The sequence below is a fragment of the Hemitrygon akajei genome, chromosome 6 (assembly GCF_048418815.1).
Source record: "Hemitrygon akajei chromosome 6, sHemAka1.3, whole genome shotgun sequence".
Classification (NCBI taxonomy): Eukaryota; Metazoa; Chordata; class Chondrichthyes; order Myliobatiformes; family Dasyatidae; genus Hemitrygon; species Hemitrygon akajei.
In genome coordinates, this window is record NC_133129.1 from 93,897,636 (window position 1) to 93,923,175 (window position 25,540).

The following is a 25,540-nucleotide window of genomic DNA, read 5'->3' on the forward strand; positions in this document are numbered from 1 at the left end:
TGTCATCTCGGGGCCAAGGCTAGAATTGTATCGGCAGTGACGTCAGCGTGTACGCACGTCCAATTGATCACAGTTCCTCTGTTCCTTTCAAGGGAGCCTTCAGACCAATAGCTGCAAAGCCAGATTACAATACTCTGGTGCCTTTGTAGTTTCCAAGCTAGGCATCCTTCGAACCAATTGTGCTATAAGGTGCTTTGTTTAGTCTGATGTAAATTAGTTGAATGATCACTTGTATGACAAGCCGATGATTGATGTATTGTGTTGAATTTGTAAAAGAGTTTTAGAAATGGTTTTGAACAGAAAAAAGCATTGATATCACGCTTTTGAAATGTAATGTGGTGTTTGTAGTGCAGAGCTTTCTGGACGCTGCCCAGCATATTACAGAAACCAGCCTCCCCTCCAAGGGTCCTATCTACCCTTCCCACTAGCTCCATAGAGACAGAGTGGACATGCAGAGAATGTTTCCTACACTGAGGGAGTGTATGCTTCAGAATACAAGAACATCCCTTTAGAACAGAGGTGAGGAGTAATTTCTTTAGCCAGAGGGTGGTGAACCTGTGGAAGTCATTGCCAGGGACGGCTGTGGGTAGCCAAGTCATTGGATATTTTTAATGCAGCGGTTGGTAGGTTCTTGGTTAGTAAGGGTGTCAAAGGTTATGGAGAGAAGACAGGAGAATGGGGTTGAAAGGGAAAATAAGGCAGCCATGATCAAATGGCACAGCAGGCTCGGTGGGCCAAGTAGTAGGTTGATGACACGTTGAATGTTGAGGAAGGTATGAAAAGTAGTATTAAAACACACATTTAATACATAAATGAGACATATTTTATTGGTTTTGAGTTTTCAGACATTTTGCCTAATGAGAAACATCCATTCAGTCAATTAAGACTACACCTGCTTACAGAATATGCACATTCCACAACTGCTGCTCCCTGTAATATATTCGCCCTTTTGGTCGAAGGGATGAAAGTATAGATTGTTTTCTAAGTGGGGGAGCTGAATTCAGAAATCTGAGGTGCAAAGGGATTTGAGAGTCCTTGTGTAGGATTCCCTGAAGGTTAACTTACAGATTGAGTCAGTAGTAAGAAGGCAAAAGCAATGTTAGCATTCATAACGAAAGAAATGCAATATTTAAATATTTGTTTATTCAATCATCCTGTTATGTATGTAAACACGAATTTGTCTATTTATTTATTTATCTATCCATCTATTTTTATCTATGTATCTGTTTCTTTCTTCCTTCCTTTTAGTACAGTGCGGAATAGGCCGTTTCAGCCCTTCAAGTCACGCCGCCACTCAGCAATCCCCCAATTTAATCCTAGCCTAATCATGCAACAATTTACAATGACCAGTTAACCTATGGATTGGTAAGTCTTTAACATATAAAAGCATAACTATAATGCCATCGGTTTATAAGGATGTTTAAGACAATGATTCTGGGAATGAATCATCCATATCCATACTTTAACCTTTAACTTTATTCTTTTACAATATTATTTTTCTTTATAATTCTTGAATATTGATATCTTGTTGTATGTCGTGCCCTCACCAACACTCAACAGCAAATTCTTAATACTAGTCAATGTATATTGTGAATAAAGTTGATCCTTTACCTCTATATTATGCAGAGAGATTTGCACACATACAGCACGCCCACACAAACGCACACAGAGGGAGAGGGGAGAGAGGGGGTGGGAGAGAAAGAAAGAGAGAAAGAGAGGGAGGGAGAGAAAGAGAGCGAGAGAGAGAGAGAGAGAGAGAAGAGAGAGAGAGAGCGGAGAGAGAGAGAGTATCTGTGTGTGGTGAGAGGGGGAGGGAGAGGGATAGAGAAAGAGAGAGAAGATAGAGATATATGGAGAAAGAGAGAGGGGGAGGGAGAGAGAAAGAGAGAGAGAGAAATGTGGGTGTTTAAGAGAGAGACAGGGAGATAGATAGAGATAGAGAGAGAGAGAGAGAGAGAGAGAGAGAGAGAGAGAGAGAGAGAGAGGAGAGAGAGAGGAGAGAGAGAGAGAGAGAGAGAGAGAGAGAGAGAGAGGAGAGAGAGAGAGAGAGAGAGAGAAAGTAAACTGAATGCAGAAACCCGAGGAGCCTCATAAGCTTCATGAAGTGTCAAATGATTAATAGTTAGTCATCTCTCAGGCCAGCTGCTGTTACTGAATGTTGATGAAAATCACTGAAGGAGTTGGCTTTCGAACAAGAGAGAGACAACAGGGAGTCGCTGATTGAAAAATCCAAAACAAACCCAACAGGAGTAGGTGAAGATCAGGGAAATAACACCACACTACAGCAACCATTTAAACTATGCAATGATACTTGAAAGACAAATGTGGGTTTATTGCTGTTATGTCCAATGGATCCACATCGGATCCAGTAAAATTGAATCATTGGGTCTCACTCTCTCTCTCTCTCTCCTCTCTCTCCTCTCCCTCTCTCTCTCTCTCTCTCTCTCTCTCTCTCTCTCTCTCTCTCTCTCTCTCTCTCACACACACACACACACACACACACACACACACACACACCACACACACACACACACACACACACACACACACACACACACACACACACACACACACACACACACAGTTTTCTGGCCAACGTACCAATGCTGACCATTAAGCAGATATACTGTATATTTTCCAAAATTTGGTCCAGACAGTTCAAAGTTCAAAGGTTCAAAGGAAATTTATTATCAAACTACATACATGTCACCAATAGAACAACATTTAATTTTTTCACAGTAGAACAGAGAAATACAATAGAATCTATTTAAAGAACTACACACAAAGACTGACAAATAACCAATGTGCAAAAGGAGACAAACTGTGCAAATTAAAAATAAATAAAAATAACACCGAGAACATGAGCTGTAGAGTGTTTGAATGTGGGTCTCCAGGTTATGAAATCAGTCTACTGTCGTGGTGAGTTAAAGTTATCTACATTGTTTCAGTAGCCTGATGGTTGCAGGGTAATAGTTGTTCCTGAACCTGGTAGTGGTGTGGGACATAAGGTTCCTGGACTTCCTTCCCAAAGGCAGAAGTGAGAAGAGAGCATAGCCTGGATGGTAGGGATCCTTGACAACAGATGCCTAAGGATTGTGGGACTTTCTGTTTCCACCGCTCTTCAGGCAAATTCTTCCAGATTACAAGTAACTTCTCCAGATCCAGAGATACAAACCTCCTTGCCCTTACATTAATACTTAAAGACTAGCTAGACCAAAGGTTTATTGTTTTTCATGTATACCGAGATATAGTGAAAACTCTTGTTTCATAATCAGACTTTGTCACTTGTACACCAGAACATACAGTGAAATGCGCCATTTGTGTTAACAACCATCACACCCAAGGATATGCTGCGGGTAGCCCGTAAGTGCCATCACACGATCCAACGCCAGCATGCCAAAGTTGAAAGTTCAAATCAATTTATTATCTAAGTATGTGTATGTCACCATATACTACCCTGAGATACATTTTCTTGCAGGCATTCACAGTATATCAAAGACATACACCATGATCAATGAAACGTGCACACAAAACCCAACAAATCACCAATGTGTAAAATAAAACAAACTGAAAATAAATAGATCATCCTGAGTGCATGAGTCATAACATGCCCACGATGTTCAACACAGGCAGCAGCACAACAGCAAACAAGCCTCTTTCTCATCCGTCCCACCCTCTTCCCTCATACACACAGGCCTCCAACCAAAGAACAGGCTGCCTCCGGTCCTCTGGTCCCTGGCCTCAGACTCCTAAACTCATGCTTGCATTCCATTCTGGCAGATCGCGTAATTGAGGTTGAGGCCTCCGTCGGTCAGGGTCAACCATGGGTATTACGTTCAGTCCATCCAGGTACGCAAGACTGGGGCAGTACAATATGGAGAGCAAGCTACTGCCCACGTAGCAAGCTCCTCCTCTCCGCGCATCTGATGAACCCAAAGAAACGGCATACCCCAATATAGTTCAGCACCTGCAACGTCGCAGGAATTGCCGGTCAGCGCGGAACTCAACGTAGAGATGTCTTAGAGACTACAGCTCCGTACTTTTCCCTCGGGGTTTACTCCCGAAGAATTCCCCATGAGTGGATATACAAGCAGGGCAGGGGAGATTTGAGATCAGAGTTCTCCTTCTCCAAGATGAGCTGTCAACCACGGATGACGAGCCCCATCTTCCCAAAGCGACTGGTTTTAAGGCGTCAGTAACCCGCCTTTGTACCTTATCCTGTCAGCAGAAACGGTTCCGCAGGGCTTAGTAGCTAAGCCATGCGTCAATGCCAGGAGCTGGACTTGATTGTCAAAGGCTTTTTAAAGTCCACGCCATTGCGAATATTTAATAGGTAATCGGAGCTCATCCCCACTACCCCACCCCGGTTTACATCGAGGTAGTAAAAAGGAAACAGAATGTAGTGCAGCAGATGCAGAGGAAGTGCAGTGCAGGCAGAGAAATAAATTGTAAGGGCTGTAACGAGCTAGAGTGGGAGATCGAGAGTTCAGCTTTTGGCCCCTAAAAGGTCCATTAAGAGTGTGGATAGCGGTGGAATCGAAGTTTTGTAGCCTGGTTGTACATGGTTTCAACATTTTGTACCGTCTGTCCGAAGCAGAGGGAAGACGACAGAATGATTAGGTTGGGAGAGGACCTTGATAATGTTGGCTACTTTACCGAGGCTGTGAAAAATGTAAACTCGTGCCCCGTGGTTTTAGACACCTTTGACTTGCGTAAAGTTTTCTTGCCTCTACCCAGTATTATTCGTGCACCTAACGCTTGTGCCACAAAGGGAAAAATGGATTAGCTAAGGTCTCAAATATAGTTTGTAAAATGTGTGTGTGTGGGCAATTCATACGAGAGGAAAGAGAGTGGCGGAACGTAAAGGGAAGTAACATAGCAAAGAGGAAATAGGAGAGATCTGAGGATAGGGAACGAGAAGAGGAGGAGTAAAAGTGAGCTTCAGAGAGAAAGAGAAAGAAAAAGATGCTCAAAAGAGAGAAAGCAGGCTAAAGCAGAAGGAAACAGAAGAGCGGAGGGCGAGGTGAGAAAGAAATTAGGTCTTGGGAAGAGGGGCAAACTGTATGATGGGAGGCAAGGAGAGAAATGCGGGCAAAGGAAAAATGCGGAAAGCAGAAATAAAAATATAATTGGAGGGACGGAAGAGGCGGGGAGGTGCGAGTGGGTAGTATACAGCGGAAGACAAACAGTGGGAAAGAGGTACAGGAGGGTCGAGAGGAGAAAACAGAAGGAAAAGAGCACGGGAAAGAGGGAGAAAGCGAGAGAGAAATGGGAATAAAACGAGTCGAGGGAGGGGAGAAAAAAGAGGGAGAGAAAACAATGAAGAAATTGTCATTAGGAGGAAGGGGAGTCGAGTCGAGAAGGGAGACTGAGAGTGGAGCGGTGTTAACTTGACAAGAGGGAAAATTAAGGTGCTGGGATCCACTGTTGCGTGCGGCAGATTAAGCTTAGGGCAAGATCTGAACTCAATTCCTGTTTTAGTTTTGTTCAATAGAAACTTTGTTGATTGCGGCCTCATTTCCGGTTCGAGGTTCATGGCCTCCACAAATTGCTTGCATTGTCATCAATCATTGTCATCAATCGTTTCTCATTTTGCGTCCAGAGCCCAAAGTGAAGTAGAGTTCATATTTGCGTAATCAAATGTCACATTTCATTTTCAAAATATCTTGATGGGGTGCGTGTTATGGGGGGGGGGGGGGGGAGGAGGAGTGCGGCGGCGTTGAGGGAAATGAATCGAAGGCTGGCCAATGAATTCTGTCCGTATGTGCCGCCGGTCACTGCGCTCTCCGTGGTGCTGAAATGCGCTCTCCAAACAAAGAGCCAAAACTGCAGATGCTGGAAATCTGAAATGATATATACATAATATTTCAGTTTTACGGTATATGACCTTGCCCTCGCTGACCACGGCTCTTTAATATATGTGATCGTTTGCCAGAAATCGATCGTCATCTTTTATTAGCATTCAGTGGAATATATTTTAAAAATCCAACATACCACCGTTATTAGTGTTTACAAATGCTCAGCAAACGAAGCAATGACATTTCCGAAAAAAGTCCTTAAAATACACTCCTTAAGTCAGGGGCTTTCTACAATGGTGCGAACCTCTAAGAATAAAATTTGTGTGGGTTCTGAAATCGCTGGCAGCCCTTCAAAATGAGATAAAAGGCTCGGAGCAGCACGGAAATAAGTGTGAGATTAACATCCGAGAACTGATGTGCAATCGGAAGGAGGTTGCCTGTGCCTTCCAATACTAATGATTTTTAAAAGAATCTAAACAAGCGTGAATGGGACAAGGAACATGTCAATCAAACGTTGACGCACACAGTCTGTTTCTCATGCCAAAATTTCCCCCAGGCGAGGCGTAGGGGAAATTTCCCCAATTCCCCACGCAGTAATTTATAGTACGGTTAAAACGATTAATCTTAAATGTTTACGGATGGAGAGGTCGATTGAAGTCAAAAATATTGTTTATGCCTGCAAGGGTACTTATGATACGTATAATATACAGTAATGCTTAATATTATTTGTCGTATATGAATGTATTAATACATATTGCTACATAGTACCATTATCTACTGTATATAGAAGGTACTTACGCACACACACACCAACAAAAGAACATATCGACATATCATTTAAAAAATTTAAATTTGTCCGATATAGGCACACCCCTCGCTGTTGCTAATTGCATGCATACATATAAAATGTATTTTGTCCATGTGTCTTTTTGAATTAATTAGCCGAGACGTGATTAATACCATTTACGCATCAAATTGATCATCACTCATCGCTAACAATAACCTTCTAGAAACATCACCTATTGACGTTGAAAAATGTCCTTAAGCATCTGAATGTTTTGATGTTTAGATGTGTCTGATTAATCTTTCATTTTATTTTCATTACGTTGAGTTGTCCGATCATCTATCATTCCCTTCTCTCCAGAACCGGTTTGTACAGAAAATTTAACTTGCATTAAAATTAACGCATGTCAATATCTACAGAGCATCTTCCCCAACCCCCAACTCTCCCTCCTCTATGTGAATGGAGCGGAGTTTCATTCATGAGTTTCTGGACTGCGGGTGATTTCCAGAGCAGAGGCTGGGAATGAATGAATGAACCGCTGACGTCAATGCAAGATGACGTCATGGTCACATGGGGCTCCCAGAAAGGCATAAAAGCGTCGGTCGCTGGTCCGAGGTGCTGAAAGCGAGAGGCAGTGACAAGCCAGAGAAGAGGGCATCCTCTGGACCCAGACTGCCATCTGTTGTATCCAAGACATCGACGAGTCAGGGTAAGAGAGACCTCAGGCTAACACTACATTAACAGAACCGACTTCAACCTAGCCATTAATTCGTTCAAATTCAGTAGTTTGCCTGTGAGTCGGCGTGTTCATATTTCAACAGCGGTGGTTGAAACGAAGCAGGTTAACATCGGTAGGATCGGAGATACATGAAATTCGCGTCCATTGCAATTGCACGGTTAATTGTTTGGGCTATCATCGGGGGCTTGTCTGAAACTTTCTAATTTGTTAGTGGTCAAAATTGATTTACATTTAGATTCAGGTGTGTGTGTGTGGTGTGTGTGTTAACAATTTAAATTAGCATATATCCATAGAATAATTAATGAATGAATATATGTATCGATATGCATACTGAATACTGACAGTCTGAATTAATTATATTAAACCATTATTCGATAATTCATCTTAAGATATCCCAGTTGAAAAACATCGTACAAAATATATAATTATTCGATACCACCACAGGAATGACTAGTATATGAAGTTCTCGCATATTCACTTGGTTCATTAAATGTATCATTTAGTATGTTTATATGATTGCATTTGCAAATTAATAACAATCGTGACTATAAAGGCGGCGTCAAACCACTGGTAATTCAATGCGGGTTGCAGTCTCAGGATCAAAGATGTTTCATTAACCTGGCACTGTGTTCGTTCCGAGATGCTATTGCCTGTAATCCTACTAACACTGAATGAGAATGAATTGTCTTTACGTCTGCGGAACGAGGAAGGGGGAGATCCCTGGAAGACACATTCCGGTTGAAATAAGCGCAGCGAGGACTTGCCAACAACGCAGATGGGATTTCTCGTTTACAATCAGCTTTGAATTGAAATGCGGTCAAATACAGTTTAGTCCCATTTTATCCTTGAAAATTTGAACATATGGTAAATAGATTGAGGTGGGGGAGAACAGAGAGAGGGAGAGAGAGAGGGGAGAGAGAAGGGGAGAGAGACAGAGTCAGAAACAGGGAAACAGGTATAGGGACAGGGGCAGAAACAGAGACAGGGACGGAGATAGAGAGACAGGCAGGCAGAGAGAGAGAGAGAGAGAGAGAGGAGAGAGAGAGGAGAGAGAGAGAGAGAGAGAGATGAAAGAGAAAGATAAGAATGTAGTAGATAAAAAGGAGATATAGATAGATGGAAAACGATATACGAATAGACCAAAACTGATAGAGATATGGACAGTTAGTTAGTTGGTTAGATCGATCGATAGATAGATAAACAGATAGATAAAGCCAGAAAGACAAAACAGAAAGGCAGCTAGAAGATCAATAGACGGGGATAAAGGAGATCAATATTCTGAGATATATTGATATAAAGGAAAAAATGAGCGATAGAGAAGTAGACAGACAGACAATCAGACATAGATAAAAAGCCATTGTAGATGGGTAGCGAGACGTACCCACGACCAATTACAGAAACGAAAGAAGCATTATGATGGCGCTGGACACGTTGCTTGGGCTCAGTGACTGCACTGAGAGTGCTCCCTCAGTCCTTTTCAAATAATCCCTCGCCTCCACACCCCCTGCCGCCCCCCCTCACTATGCCAATGTGCATTATCAGGAATGAAAGTAACGGGAGCCGCCGTTGTGAGGTGAGTGTCAGAGAGGGATGCGGAAGACCCTCCGCAGTCACCGCTCGGTGTGGGCGCCTTGCCTGTCGACTGCTGCAGGCGGGAGCCGCCCATCTTACAGTGCAGCTTTGGAACTCTCGGCTCCTACCGCCCCATTCATGAATCCCGGGGTTGCCGTGACAACCTGGGAGCTGCAGGACGTGGGCACGAGACTCGAGGGCTGCAGCTGATTAATTGCCATGGTAACAGCTACTTCAATTCAGCAGTCCGCCACCCCTGGCCACCGCTGTATCGGTCCCCCCACGCATCGCATTAGCACTTCACATTAAACCGCTGGGCTTTCGTTAAAAATAAACAAGCCTTATTTTTACTATTTTTAGACCTCGAGCAGTCGTCCTTTTTTTTTTGCAACAAGGCGCCCCCGATCCATCTCTGATCGTAGCTGAACACTCCCATCTATAGCGCAGAGGTTACTGAAGGAATCACGACCACCCGGCAGGAAGTTCTAATGGTCTCACGGGGAAAGGGCGGGGGTATATCTATGACGGGACGTGTAGTTATTTCTGGACTCTGAATCTCTCTCTCCCTTACACACACACACACACACACACACCACACACACACACACACACACACACACACACACCACCCCCACACACACACACACACACACACACACACACACACACACACACACACACACACGCGAGCGCGGGAAAGCAATCATACGCACAGAGGCAGTCCAATTTCACATAAGCAGATGCTAGCACGCAGACTAGCATTCCGCCAATGCGCGTGCCTGCACATGCGCGCACTCAAACGCACAATTCGCACTATCGTGGACTCAGAATTGTACACAGGGAGACTGATTCACACACAAGCACAGACGAACGCGAGCACGCACAAATATACCCGTGTAAGTACAGGATCGCGCGGATAGATACAATTACTCAACGCGCACACAGAGATAACCTGCAACGATACATGGAAAATATACTGTAATTTTCACGCATGCACACAAGCATGCACTAACTACAAACAGACATACATACATACATACATACAGGCACATATATGCAAAATGCTCACGCGTAAACACACGCGCGCACAAAGTACATATGAGCACAGAAGTGAACACTAATACACACGAGCATACAAATCACGCACTCAAACACACATATTAGGTCTCAACCTCTCTCTCACACACGTAAACGCGCGCGGCGTACAAACATACATAGAAACTAAAGGCAGAAGGACGTGTACTGACGTATTTACACAGAGGGAACAGCGAAAAGAGAGACATGGTCGTGTGTGGATACGAAACGTAAAGTGATACGCCCCAGAGATACACACACACGCAGAAACGCATGCACACACATGAACATACATACAATACCATGGATTAACACACACACACACACACACATACACAGAGGCAGGGTGACGCACCCACTTGGTATGGTTCTAGTTGGGCACACTGGGCAAAGCAACAGAGACCCCGAGGCCAGGGAGCTCTGTCATCGAAGCGAAGATGAGGTGCACCCAAAGAAAACCAAACAAGAGAGGGAAGGATTTCATATACGGAAGACAAAACAGGAGATGTGCGTATGGCGAATTGGAGGAGGGTTTGTATGTGTGTCTGTGGGATGGGGGAGATAAAGGAAAACAGGGAATTCTAGGGAGAGTGATAGACAGCTATCCTGTCCCGCCCATCACATGTCGTTTGTACCTTTGCTGCTTGTAACTCAGTCCCGTTTACATTACACATCCATTCCTTTCATCTGTTAGATATTTTTGCTAGTTTGTCACCCTCTCGTTTGCTTTAATACTGAGACAAGCTGTATATCTCAGCCTCTCAGAGTCCTTCCCATCTCTGGCAGTCTGCACCGCCTCTCTCTTTCTCCCTCTATCCTTTGAATTATCTACCCCCCCCCCCAATCTATAGACCCGCATCGTTCCCATCGCTTCCTTTCCTCCTTTCATACCCTCTCTTCCTATCTTGTTCACTTTGCCTCCCTCTCGCCTTCGTTCTCTGCACTCTGTTGCCCCCCTCTATCTGTCTGCTCCTTCTCCCTGCAATTCTCCCCTCTCTCTGTCTCACTTGTTCACTCCCATTCTCTCCTTATCTTTCTCTCCTTTTGCTATCTCTCTCTTCTACTTTTTTCGCTCTCCTCCTCTCTCGCCTTTGTCTTTCTCTTTTACCATCTCCTACTCTCTACCTTTCTCTCTTGCTTCCCCCAGCTCTCCCTCCCCACCCACTCTCCTCCTCTCTTCTATCTTTGCTCTCTCCCTCCCCATCTCTCCTCTCTTTTGCTCCCTTCCTTTCTCTACCTTACTCCCTCTCCCCACTTTCCTTTTTGATTTTTGCTATCCCCCTCTCTCTACCTTTCTCTATCTCCCATTCACTTCCTTCCTCTCTCCTTCTCTCTCTATCGTTTGCTCTTTCCCTCTCTTTGCATATCTCTGCGTCTTTCTCCTCTTTTTGAACTCACCTGATTACACTAATGCACCTGGTTTCTTTTCTAACTTGAGCCCGCCTTTTGACTTTCCCCATTCCCTCCAGTCTTGTTATCTCTGCAATCTTCTTCCCCACATACCCTCTGTTTCTGCCTTCCCACTTCCACTTAACTCACCTGTTCATTGTTTTTCTCTTTTTCTTTACCTCTGCGCCTCTCTTTTTCTCTTCTTAGTTATGGCCACCTCTTGATGTTTTCTCTCTGTCTCACTGCCATTGCTCTCTAATAATATAATCCTAACATCTCTACCTTAGCGGCCACAATATCACGATTGTGTTTCCAGTGTTTTGATCTAACAATGAAAACTCATATCCTGCCAGAACTACAGTGGCATTTCAATTCACTTAAAAATGGCCGTTCTACAAACAATCTTAGATTTATAGATTCCCACAGTAAGAAAACAGACCTTTTGACCAAACTGGTCCATACTGACCAAGACTGCCATCTAAGTTGGTCCAATCTAGCCATGCTTGGACTCCTGTACTTCTAAAGCAGGAGCTTCCAATGTTTTTATGCCATGGACCAATATAATTAAACAAGGGGTTTGTGGTCCCAGGTTGCGAACCCTGTTCTGATAATTCCTATCTATGTACCTGTCCAAGTACCTGTTACATGTTTGTTAATGTACCTGCCTCAATCACTTCCTCTGGCAGCTCATTCCATATATTGAAAACTCCCTGCTGAAGAAGTTGCCCCTCAGCTTCCTATTAAATCTCTCTCTTCTCACCTTAAACCTATGCCCTCTGGCTCTTGATTCCCCCGCCCCGGGAAAAGACTGTGCATAGTTTTCCTATAGTTATTCTCCTCTCCCCTCATTCTCCTGCTTTCCAATGAATAATGTCCCAGTCTGTTCATCCCCTCTCTATAACTCTGTCCCCCAAGTCTTGGCAACATCTTTGCAAGCCTCTGCGGAACTTCTTCCAGTTTAATGACATCATCATTATGTGCCTTGTCATATGATGTAGGCAATCATGGTGACCATGATTGTTCTTGGCAATTCTTTTCTGCAGAGGTAGTTTGTCATTGCCCTCTTCTGGGCAGTGTCTTTACAAAACGGGTGACCCCAGTTATTACCATAGATCCTCTTCATAGATTGTCTGCCTGGTGTCACTGGTTGCATAACCAGGACTTGTGATTTGCACCAGCTGCTCATATGACCATCTACCATGGCTTCACGTGACTCTGATCAGGGGTGATGGGGGGGCTACACAGGAGCTACACCTTGCCCAAGGGTGACCTACAGGCTAGCAGAGGGAAGGAGTGCCTTACACCTCCTTTGGTAGAGATGTATTTCCATCCTGCCACCCCTTTCCTATTACAGAGTAACTGAAATTGAGCACAATGTTCCAAATACAACATCGACAACCTGGCACATCAAGATAGATAAATCAATCTTTTGTCAGCTCTAGACCTATATGTTTTTCTCTTAATTGCCCCCACCCCGAGAACTAGCCCAGCAAGCTACTCTTTTTAGGGGGTAATTAGAAATGGGCATCAAAGCTGGTGTAATCAGCAATGTCCAAATCTCGAAATAGGAATAAATAATACAATAATCTTGCCCCAATTACATATGTACATAATTGGACAAAGCAGAAATATTGGAAATAGCCTGTGGGTCAGGTAGCATCTGTGAAGAGAGAAACAGTTTGCGTTTCAGACACATACTCTTAAATTTCAGAGAAAGAGTGGATTAGTGGAGGAAGCAGTCCACACCCAACACATACACCCTTTCTCTCCAACTTATTGTTGGATTTAATGTCTCCGATTCTTTTGTTCACCACAAATGCTGCCTGACCTGCTGAGTATTTCCAGCACGCTCTGATATCATTTCACTTTTTTGAAACTTCCTCTCATTCTGATGAAAAGAGCTGAAGCATTAACCTTTTCTCTCTCCACAGATGTTGCTGGCCCTGCTGAGTCTTTCCAACTGTTTCCTTTTTGTTTCCGGTTTCCAGCATCTGCAGTTTTTCTTTTGTTTTTTTTTTCTCTCTCTCTTCAATTGAAAAACAGAATAATTGGTTGCCAGAAACATCACCTGCTCACTTGTCTGTATCTTTCAAACTTCTGATGGAACAGACATTTGATTGGCTGACCAATTATGACTCTTGCTGTGCTTAAAGGGAAGCCACCCTGGAGGAATGGGGACAAGATGCTTGAAAAGTTTTCAAATAGCTGGGTACTTTATAGTCAACATGGAAAAGGTGTGCTGAAGGGCATCTTTCTATGCTGCATCAGGCTGTATTTAATGAACACCTTTACTCCTCAAAATGGCATGGCAGGAAACATTACTTTCTCACAGCCTCAATGACCTGGGTTCAATCCCAAACTCCAACTCTGCTGCTGTGTGTGCAAGAGAGAGCATTTGTGTGTGTATGCGTGGGTGTGAGTGTGAGAGCAAGAGAGTTTGTGTGTGTCTGAGAGAAAGAGTTTGTGAGTGTGTGCGTGTGGAGAGTGTACATTCTCCCTGTGACCACATCAGTCTGACTGCTGGGTTTTCCAGTTCCTCCCACATCCCAAAGATGTGTGGTTTGTGAGGATAATTGTCCACTGTGAATTACCCATGATGCAGGTAAGTTCTGGGAGGATTAGAATAGAGTGGATGGCCAAGAGAGAGAATAGGTTTCAGAGAAGTACTTGAGGGAAGTTAGTTGATGGTTTTCATTTGAGAACTAGCATGGGCCAGATAAAGTGAATGGCACCTTTACATTCTGTAAGGTAATACTAAGGAATGTACAAAGCCTATTCATTGTGTGTTTCCAGTCTGCAATTCTTCACCCGCATCCCTGTTTATACAGAAAATGGATATCATAAAGAAGCTGGTATAGTCATGAGGGGGGGGGGGGCTGCAGAAGCTGGAATCTGGAGCAGCATTCAATCTGGTGGAGAAACTTCGTGGGCTCGAGCAGCATTGCCAGGGGGAGAAAAAAGTGTCGAAGCTCTGAATCTTGATGCAGGGTTTCGACCCTAAATGTTGACAACTCCTTTCCTCTCGCAGATGTTGTATAACCCTCTGGCAGATGTGTTTGTTAGTGCTGGGAGTTTGATGTTTGGCAGGGACTTGGTGGGCTGAAGGGCCTGGATGAATACAGTAATAGTTTGACAAAGCACAGTGTAATACTGTTATTATAGTAAAACAGAGATAGAATATCTGAATTAGGAATGTAATATAGTATATCTGTACACCACTCCAATATGTAAGAATTTAACATGAACACCATAGAATAACCCTAACAGGAGAAAATATCTTGAAACTTTGTCTTTGCAGGTGAAATAATCCATTCATATGTCAATGACAGCTTATTACTGAGGATAATACCCATAGAGCATAAGGTCAAGAGAGATAGGGGCAGAATGAGGCCATTCAGCTCACCGAATCTGCTCTGCCATTCAATTATGGTTGACTCTTCTTTCCAATCTTAGTTTCTCACCTTCTCCCCATAACTCATAACCCCCACCCACCAGCAATTAAGGATCTCTGCCTTAAATACACCCAATGACTGGCTTCCACAGCCTCTGTGGCAATTAATTCCACAGATTCACAACCCTATGGCTGAACAAATTCCTCTCTATCTCAGTTCTAAAGGGACATCCCATCATTCTGAGGATGTGCCTTTGGATCCCACTGATGGAAATATCCTCTCCACATCTACTGCATCTGGGCCTTTCTGTATCCAGTAGGATTCAATGAGATCCTCCTCATTCTCTGAATTCCATTGGATACAATCCCAGAGAAATCAAATGCTTTCTTATTCCCATGATCATTCTTGTGAACATCCTCTGGACCTTCTCCAACGTCATCACAGTCTTCCTTCGACACAGGGCTGCCAAAGTGCTCGCAAAATTCCAAACGTGGTCTGGCAAATGCATTACTGGGTAGCACAGTAATGTAGTGGTTAGCACATCGCTTTACATCAAGGCTCAATTCCTCCGTTGTCTGTAAGCAGCTTGTATGTACTCCCCATGACTGCACAGATCTCCCCCCCCCCCCCACCAACCCCACTCCATCCACATACACATTCCAAAGGCACACAGGTTAGTGTTAGTAAGTTGTGGGCATGCTATTTAGGTTCCAGAACCATGGCAACACTTGTGGGCTGCCCAGCACAATCCTCGCTGATTTGATTTGACCAAACAATGCACTTCACTGTGTGTTTCTATGTAAATATGACAAATGAAGTGAACCTTTTAATCTTTGTAAAGCCTCAGAGGTATGTCCTTGGTACAAAACGTAGCAGATTCAGCCCCGTACATTATGGTTAAAGGCCTCCCAACTATTGAGCACATCTACATGAAATGCTGTTGCAGGAAAGCAGCATTCATCACTGGAGATCCCCCCCCCCCCCCCCACCACCCAGGCCATGGCTCTCTTCTCACGGCTGCCATCGGGTAGAAGATAGAAGAACTTCAGGTCTCACACCACCTGGGTCAAGAACAGTTACTACCCTTCAAACTTCAGGCTCTTGAACATACAAACGTTTGTAAGAGGGTAACTACAGCCACTTACCTCACCACTGAAATCTTTCCACAACCAGTGATCCCACTTTAAGGATTTTATCTCATTATCTCATTCTCTTTATTTATTTCTCTCTATTTATATATCTGCATTTGCACAGGTTGATCATTCATTGAACCTGTTATTATTACTATTCTATAGATTTATTAAACAATGAATGAATCTCATGGTTGTAAAAATTGAATCTCATGGTTATATACAGTGACATATATGTATTTGATGATAAAATTTACTAAGAACCTTGAACTCTTTATGTTCTCCTTATCTAGGAAATGAATTGTTAGCATTGTTTTTTGCTTGCTTTAATGATCAGTACACATCTCATCTCTTCAACTTTGTCTTTATCTTTTATCTGCAGTTCCCTCCTTCCCCATCTCCCAAGTCAAGATGATTTGGTCGCTTCATTCGCCAGCTCTCGCAGTCTTTACCATCGCTCTACTATTTCTGAAATCTGTCGATAGCGCACCACTTGCATTAGACAGGCATGAGGAACAGTCACGCCAGGCCAAAGCCCAGGATGGAGGCCAGATCGCTCACTCCCATCAAGTGCCAAGTGGGGACATGTCCAAAGAAGATACAGGAGTGCCTCAGGGTCAAGTGGAGACTGCAAAAATGTACCAGGTTAGGTCGGTGGCCGCGTCGCACCCAGGCTCCCCGCGGGACCTGGGTTATGATGAGGATCTCTTCAGAGACATGGATGCCAAGGCATTAGCTACCATTATTCTGCAGGCATTGAAGGTGGATGGGGAGAAGGAGGAGTCTGAGGAGTCAGAACATCGGATCTACCAGGGCTTCCCACAGAAGGACAGGGGAAACACTGAAGAGAATGTAAAGAGTAGGACTCGGGTGGCCAAGACACAAAGGCAGGACAACTCTGATGACAGGGAATCAGATGAAGACAATGAAGACACATTGGCTCCTCGGAACCTGGAGAAATTGGAGTCAATGCTCCAGGACTTAGAGAAGTACAGCTCGGCTACCAAAAGAGAGAGATCCAATGAAAGTCAGAAACTCTATGGAGCCAAGAGCGAGGATTCCAAAGAGAATGATGTTTTGAGGGAGCTGGATGCGTTTGAAAAACTGGTTGAGAGAAAGCAAGGATACTCTGATTATGAAAGCGCGGAAGATGGGAAGGGGAGGACAAGATACCGAGGCCAAGACTTGGGTGGTGAAGAGGCTGGAAGGAAGAACAGGGAAGAAGATCAAGCCAAGGAAATGGCATCAGAGTTACTGCTACAATACCTGTTGAAAGGGGAAGCCAGTCAAGAGGAGGAGCCCCGCTTGGAGGAAGAGGCAAAGAAGAGTGGAGCAGATTCTGGGCAAGAATTGGACAGTGCATCCGAGGAGAAGAGATCAGACGAGGAGGATGATGAAGACATCGACCCCCAGACCATTGACAGGCTGATCGAGATCTCCAGCAAGCTTCATTTGCCGGCGGATGACGTCATTGATATCATCAATGATGTTGAGAAGAAAAGGAAAGATTCGATGGAGCGGGTGGAAAGCCGGCACGGGGGATCCAGGCGGAAATTCCGACCTGATTTGCGGGACAACAGCCTTGTGCCCCACTACCGAGAGGACAAACCGAGATACCGCTCTGGCAACGACCTCACCCTGCAAGACCTCCTGAGTGCTGAGAATGCATTGGATTACGATGGCTTGTCCCTTCCCATCCCTAGAAGGTACCGACCCCCGCAAAACTCTTACCCCAATTACATCCGCCCTCGGACATACCAACCACGCCACCGCCCCTACTATTACCTGCCAGTCTTTAAGAATGAAGATTATTATGATGATGACTCCCAGGACAAGGAGGAGGAACTGGAAAATTACATTGAGAAGATCTTGCTTAAACACCCGGAGGTTTTCCAGTAACACAGCCGCCAGGGTATAAATTGATGGTCTTTTAACCCCACCCCCTCCTATTATTTTTTTTTAAATTTTCTTGTCTGAGGTACCTTTTTTTGTTGAGGTTTGTGCATGTCAGGTAATGTGACGACATACCCCCTGACATTGTGTGCATGGAGATCCAATTTGAAACACATGCATCATATCATATGTAGCGTCCTCCCCATTATGTTCTATAAAACAGAAAGGGCAGTCGGTTGCAGAGTCCAAATCTGATATTTTTTACACCAGATAATATTGGGCAAGTTTCTGTACCATTGCTTGCCCCAGATACTGGGGTGACCTTAAAAAGGTGACAGCCTCGTTAGAAGCTGTGGTGATTTATACACTGGCCCAAGGGCAGGTTTCCAGGAGATCAAAGGTTTGCAAATCTTGATGTTATTGGGTCATTAAAGGGGTGACTGGAGTTGGGGGGCACTACTTTTTCCATCTTCCTTACGTGTGAGACTGTCTACCACCTCTCTCCCTCCCCCTCCTGATGCTCAGAAGTCCTGATCTAGGGTTCCAATTCACAACTCCCTCCATCCCTCCACGACTTGCTAGTCTTGCTTCTAAAGAAGTGACTCATTGCAACAAGCAGCCTTGAAGCCTCCAAGGTCAGTTCAGAAGGAGATGAGGAGATGGGGTGGGGAAATGGGGGGGGGGGGGTAGAGAGAGCTGGGTGTGGCCTGATCCAAATTCCTTTGTCAGTTCCCAACTCTCCAGGAGAGGTTTATTGGATGGAATGGCTTATAGAAGTGACAATTCAGCTAACCAAGAATCCTACATGTCCAGTACTGCCAAACTACTCTTAGTTTAACAAGAGTAACAACACCAATGAAGAACAAGTATTGTAGGGAGCTGCAGCTCTCAGTGATGTCTTGGAAAACTTGAGAATGGAATGTTAGGTTTTCAGTATCTCCTGAATCTATTGGCAGTGGACCAGGCATATCAATGAAAGGACAGGCCATATTGCATTCACCTTTCCTCTTCCTATAACCTTCACCCAGGGTGCATGTGTGTTGTCAAAATGGGATTAAGGTGGTCAATTTAGCAAACAGATTCTGGGTTCTGGGTTTATAGCCTCATATTAGCTTGTATCCTGAAAGTTGTGCCAAAATTGGAACCTATTAACACACACATAGCTTGCATATTTTCTTTTGCACAGGATGGTTCATTAGCACATAGAACAGAGAGCAGAACAGATCCCTGGCCCACCTTATCCCTCCTGGAGCATAGGTCATTGACCACAGCTGCCCAGAATCCTCTATCAAATTGTTCCCAAGTGAAACCATCTTCTCGTCTTCTAGGCAAAGATCCTCCCTCTCCCAGGGATGAGGTCTTTAGAATTTCTGATACCATTTCTGTAGCTCTGAGCTTTTAAGGAATGGGGTTTCTGGCCCCATGCCCAGTCCTCCTCCTTTCGCAGCCTGGCTTGGAGCTATCCATGGTGGGAGTTTCACAATATTGTGCTGAACTCTTAACCTACTCTAAGATCGGTCTGACCCTTCCCTCCTGCATATCCAATATATGTTTCAGAGGAGGCTGAGGGGAGAGCTAAAATGATGAGGGGGATAGATAGGCTAGATGGTTTTTAGGAGAGACATTGGAGATTTAGAGAATGGGAGGATTTTTCTCTCCACAGAAGCTGGTTGGAGTTTGGAACTCCAATATTAATGGCAATATTTTGCTTCAGGTCCCCTATGAAATCACGATCATCCTCAATATGCTCAATTTTCACATTAGTCTGGGTCTTCTTGGTAGTCTGCAAACATTTTTCTGTTGGCGGCTGTCAACTTGGCTTGATCTGTCTCAATTTCCATGAGTTTAGAGTGTGGTTGCTGAAGAGATAGAGACTCGTATCATTTAAGAAGCACTTTGGCAAGGGCTGAAATCGCTAAGATGTAGAAGGCTGAGACAAATGGCTTACTGGAGATAGGCAGTGTGGGCATTGTGGGTCAAGGCCCCCCTCTCTCTCTGTGCCACACAGTTCAATCAATGTATGAACACCTGGAGTTCTCTACCCCAGAGAGTTGTGAAAGTGTGCTCACTCAGAGGTGTGTGAAGTGGTGATAAATCGATAGTTGGGAGAACGAGGAATGGGAGTCTCGGAGAACTGGACCACAAGAGGGGTTGAGGCCCATGGCCGATGGTGGGGCAGGTTTAAGGGGCCGAGTGGCCTACAATTTTCTATGTTCCCTTGTGGTCTGATTATGCGGATAGAGTCCCTGAAAGGGTGAGGAAAAGGCAGAGCTAATCGTCAACTACATTACATACCCACTCTCTCATCAGCCCACTGCCCTGATACAGACCTGTGTAGGAGCTGAATCTACTGTGAGTTGAAAGATGATCGGTGAAGCTAGGACACAATCGCAGCTGGAAGGTGCTATAAAATGACAGAATAAGGAAAACGTTTGTGAACTTATTTTGATTATGAAATATGAGCCCAGCACAAACTGTGACAAGAAATCCTAAGGCAGAATACAGTTCTCATCCTGTTGGGGATCTATCTCAGTGTCATGTACACCGTATATTTTTATAGGAATGATTCACGCAGGGGCGTAGGATGCACTTCTGAGATCCTATCACGGGGCGGAAATAGGGGCTGGGTATTTGATGCAGTTCCGCCGCCCTAATCTTAAAGGAGCCAAGTCCAATTTCGCGAGGTTAACTAGAATAAATCGATCCGATGTCTCAGCTTTTGAGTCGTAGAAGGCAGGAGATCAGGGCTGAGGAGGACAATGGATCAGCCACGACGAAATGACGGAGCAGTAAACACAAAGTACACTGCAGATGCTGTGGTCAAATCAACACGTACAAACAAGCTGGATGAACTCAGCAGGTCGGGCAGCATCCGTTGAAACGAGCAGTCAACGTTTCAATGTTTTCCTGACGGAGGGTCTCGGCCCGAAACATTGACTGCTTGTTTCAACGGATGCTGCCCGACCTGCTGAGTTCATCCAGCTTGTTTGTACATGTTGAAATGACAGAGCAGACTCGATGGGCCAAATGGCCTAATTCTATTCCTATATCTTACGGTCTTCTGGTCTTATGTAGCAAACGCCCATAGACTAAAAGTGCAGGATATTGTGGACGCTGGCAGTGAGGGGCTTGAGTAAAACTCCGTATCTATACAGAGAGAGAGAGTTAACCTTCAGGTCAAAAGATTTTCCACCTCTATAATATCGAAGTGCTGTTACGGAAAGAGTTCTTTCGTCAATGACTATGTATCGTGCATCGTTCCCTCAGTGGGATGAACCCAATATGTTTTACTTTTGAAAACTTTGGGACAATGCTTTCTTTTTTTTTCTCTCTCTGAGATGCCCGGCCGACTCCCGCTTACGACGCGAAGGGCAAGGCGAACAGACAGAAGAGGGGAGCTGTTGGGAGCGGGGGAGGATTACGCGCGTTCCATTGTAAACCTTTTCAAGTCCGTTTCTTGAAGTGTACTCGAGTCTTGTTTAACTATTTGAAGAAAAAAAAATATAGTCTTTTGATGTAGCAGTACCTGATGTCTTTTTCCATTCAAAGTCGATCTTGTAAATAGCACGGCGGGGAGGGCGGGGCGAGAGGTTCAGTACTAGTTTTGCTATGAATAAAAACTCATATTTTATTCAACGGTCCGTCTTTTTCTTGCCGTTCCGACGGAGAGCGATGACGGCAGCTCCCTTTGTCAGCGCGGGACACCGACCGCAATCGCCTCAGGACATTCACGGATCCGATACCCACACACAAAAAAAAATCAAACACACAACTGTACCTGAACTTGGTGCGGTGGGGCTTCAGGATTCTTTATCTCCCGCCCGATGGTGGCTGTGAGAAGATTGTGGAGAGAACTCGACGGAGCGAATGGCCCAATGCCGTCCCTATGTTTAATGGCGTAAATAGAATAACAAAAATGCAAAATACAGGGTTTTGTTTATTTCTTTATTGACATACTTCAAGGAATAGGCCCTTCGGGCATTTGAGGCGCGCAGCCAAGCACCCCCCGATTTAATCCTAACTTAATCACGGGACAATTTACAATGACCAAATAGCCTGCCAGCTGGTACACTTTTGGACTGTGGGAGGGAACCGGAGCACTGGAGGAAATCCACGCGTTCACGGGGAGAACGTACAAATTTCTTACAGGCAGCTGCGAGAATTAAACCTGGGCGCAGGTACTGTAAAGCGTTGTGAGAACCACGACGTTACTGTGCCGCCCATTTTGAAGAAACAGCGGAGAAATAGTAGAAAAGACAAGCGATTCTGCAGATGCTGGAAATCTTGGGCAACACAGCAAGCCCGGTAGCATCTATGGATGGAAATGAGAAGGAAAATTGAAAATGTTTCGGGCCGACTGGATGAAGGGGTCGATCCAAAACGTCGACTATTCATTTCTCTCCATAAATGCTGCCGAGTCCCTCCAGCAATTTATGTCCGTGTGTTATAAAACCACTCATATCAGGAAGTGAACATAATATTAGCAGTCACATACAGGATCTGGGCATTATTGATCCAGAGAATCGCATTTCCTATCACTGACTCATACGTTCCGAAACTTGTTTTTGCCGCAGCAGTGCAAGTAGATAAAATTGCTACATAATGCAAATGTAAATACTGCAAAATAAATAGATTTCAGGGTAATAGATACTGAAAGGAAGTGCTATTTTAAACCCGTTTCGTGGAATAACGTAGGGACATGGAATCTGTTACTTATGGACCAGAGGGCACGGCTGCAGAATAGAGGAAGATCCGTTTAGAGCGGAGGCGAGAAAGAATTTCTTTAGCCAGAGGGTGGTGAATCTGTGGAATTCATTGCCACAGGCGGCTGTGGAGGCCAAGTCATTGGGTATACTTACAGCAGAGATTGATAGACTAGGGCATGAAGGGTTACGGGGACAAGGGAGGAGATTGGGGCTGAGGGGGAAATGGATCAGCCATGATGAAATGGCGGAGCAGACTCGATGGGCTAAATGGCCTAATTCTGCTCCTATGGTCTATCGTATGGTCTTGTGGGCATTCAGGAATGGATATGTCGATTACGCGGGGAATACACACGGAAACAAGGTGAAACTAACAATCTGCTGCAGGAACTCAGTGGAGCTCAGCCCGAATGTGGGAGTTCGACTTGAAATGTCGAAAATTCCTCTCTTCCCCAGACGCTGCTCGACCTGCCGAGTTCATCCAACTTCCGATTCCAGCGTCTGCAGTCTCTTGTGTCGTTATAGCACCATACGCAGAACTTATCAAATACTTCACATGCAAGAAAATGAATATGGATTTATCGTACACACACAGGGACAAAGGAAATAGAATTCGATCGACAAGAAAGTGGATTTGGGAGTTGTCACATAGAAGGCACTGATTCCATCGTACGTAATAAATGGGATATTTTGTTACATTAAGAGACTGTGAAATTTGCTACATGCAAGGAGATTCTCATTCAAGAGGGGAATGAGCATGACTTTTGTTATAATATTTTGTTATAGTTTGGAGGTATAGCGCAGCCCAGTGAGCCGCACCACCAAATAACTCACCTATTTAACCCCAGCCTAATCACGGCACAATTTATAATGACCAATTAACCTACAAACCGTTATGTATTTGGACTGTGGGAGGAAACCAGTGCACCCGGGGGGACTCATGCAGTTCATGGAGAGAACGGAATCGAACTCCGAATAGCGTCGCTCACAGTAAACACTCGGGAATATTAAAATGCATGTAGGGAGATCAAACAGGATTTGATAGAGCAGTTCAGCACGGATATAGGCCATTCGGCCCAACATGTCCATGCCAACCACACTGTCAACTCATCTAGTCCCAATTTCCTGTGTTCGGTTTATAACCCTCAAATCTCCGCCACTCCGCCTACCTGTCCAAGTGCTTCTTCACTGACACTGTTGCACCTGCCTCAACCACTTCCAGTGGCAGCTCGCTCCATACACTTGTTGTCCTCCGTGTACAAAAGTTGGCTCTCAGTTCCCTTTTAAATCTTTCCCCTCTCACCATAGCTTTAGACTCCCCTACCCTGGGGAAACGAGTGTTACTGCCCTCCTTATCGATGCCTCTCGCAATGTTTTGTTTTATTTTTATAGATACAGTACAGCAGCAAGCCCTTCTGGCCCAATGGGTCTGCAGCTCACAACTGCAACCATGTCACCAATTAACCTACTAACTGGTACGTCTAACCAGAGCACCTGGAGGAAACCCACATGGTCGTGGGAAGAACATACAAACTCCTTACAGACAGCGGCGGAATGAAATCCAGGTTGCTGGTACTGTGATAGCATTATGGCCACTTTGAGAAGGTCGAACCTCATTCTCCTGTGTTCCAAGGAATAAATACCTAGCCTGGCCAAATTATCCGTGTAACTCGGGCCCCGTAGTCCTGGCAACATCCTTGTAAAGTTTTCCTGCATTCTTTCCAGTTCAGAATTAGGCTTAATATCACCGGCAAATGTGGTGAAGTTTGTGATGTGGCAGCAGTACATTGCAATACAAAAAAATAAAATTTGTGCATTACAGTAAGAGGTGTGTGGAGTCACAGAGTCATAGAAAAAGTACGGATCAGAAATAGGCTCTTTGGCCCATCTAGTCGTGCTGAAACTTTTCAACTACTTAGTCCCATCATCCATAGTCCTCTATACCCCTGTCATCCATGTACCTGTCCAAACTTCTCCTAAACTTTGGTTGCAGGCACCACTTATGCTGGCAGCTCATTCCACACTCTAACGACCATCTAGTGAAGAAGTTTTCCCTCGTGCTCCCCTTAAACTTTTCACCTTTTGCCCTTACCCCATGACCTCCACCCAACCCCAATTGAAAAAGCCTGCTTGCATTTATCCTATCTACATGCCTCATAATATATATATAAAAGTCAAACTAAATAAATAGTGCAAAAGAGGAAAACAAAGTAGTGAGGTAGTGCTCATGGGTCAGTGTCCATTCCGAAATCTTATGGCAGAGGGGAAGAAGCTGTTCCTGAATCACTGAGTGTGTCACCAGGTTTGGACATGGCCCAAGTGCGGAGTGCAAGACTAACTGATGCAGGTCGATATTTCACAGACTTTAATGCGAACAGTGTTAAAGGAAAAAGAAAACAATAAACTCTAGGCCAAACAGGATTGTTAGCTAAAACTCTCAAATGAAAAATGAACCCTACACTGTGGTTGAAAAGAACTAAGAATAAAATGAATACGGCGAGGCTTCAGAGTCAGTTGACTTGACAGTCCAATTTCTCAGGCAAGGCTGCATGCAAGCAGACAGCGAAGCAATGCTGTGTCCAAGTCTTGACCAATAATATGACGGAATGAATGGAGTTAATGAAATAATTAGCTGACACATGCATATTGACGAGCGCAAGTTGCCATATCTGCTGTGGCACCGAATCTGTAGTTGTGACAGACTGTGTGTCTTTGGGCTCCTGTACCTCCTCCCTGATAGTAGCAATAAAAAGAGGGGATGTCCTGGGTGATGGGGGTCCTTAATGATGGATAGCACCTTTTTGAGGCATCACTCCTTGAAGATGTCCTAGGTGCTGGGGAGGCCATTCTGAGTTCACCATATCTTTCCTATAACAGGGAAGACAAAGCTGTACACAATCATCCGACTGTGCAACTGCAACGTAACCACCAGTGCCATTGCTGGAATCAGTAAATGTAATGGGTGTTGAAAAAAACTCAGTAAGCCAGACAGCATCTGTGGAGGGAGAATCAGAGAGAGTTAATATTTCAGGTTGAAGACAGTGAGAGCAAACATTTCTAACATTT

The 25,540-nt window shown here is 44.6% G+C and overlaps 1 protein-coding gene across 1 annotated transcript; it reads left to right on the plus strand.

Moving 5' to 3' along the window:
• The first annotated feature begins 7,196 nt into the window (after positions 1-7,196).
• LOC140729290 (uncharacterized) lies at positions 7,197-21,407 on the plus strand. Its single transcript, XM_073048896.1, has 2 exons — positions 7,197-7,291; positions 16,261-21,407. The coding sequence occupies exon 2, from the start codon at positions 16,290-16,292 to the stop codon at positions 17,775-17,777; it is 1,488 nt and encodes a 495-aa protein (XP_072904997.1). The 5' UTR covers positions 7,197-7,291; positions 16,261-16,289; the 3' UTR covers positions 17,778-21,407.
• Positions 21,408-25,540: the final 4,133 nt, after the last annotated feature.

Coding starts and splice junctions, on each gene's coding strand:
- LOC140729290 (XM_073048896.1), top strand. CDS start 16,290: ATGATTTGGTCGCTTCATTCGCCAGCTCTCGCAGTCTTTACCATCGCT.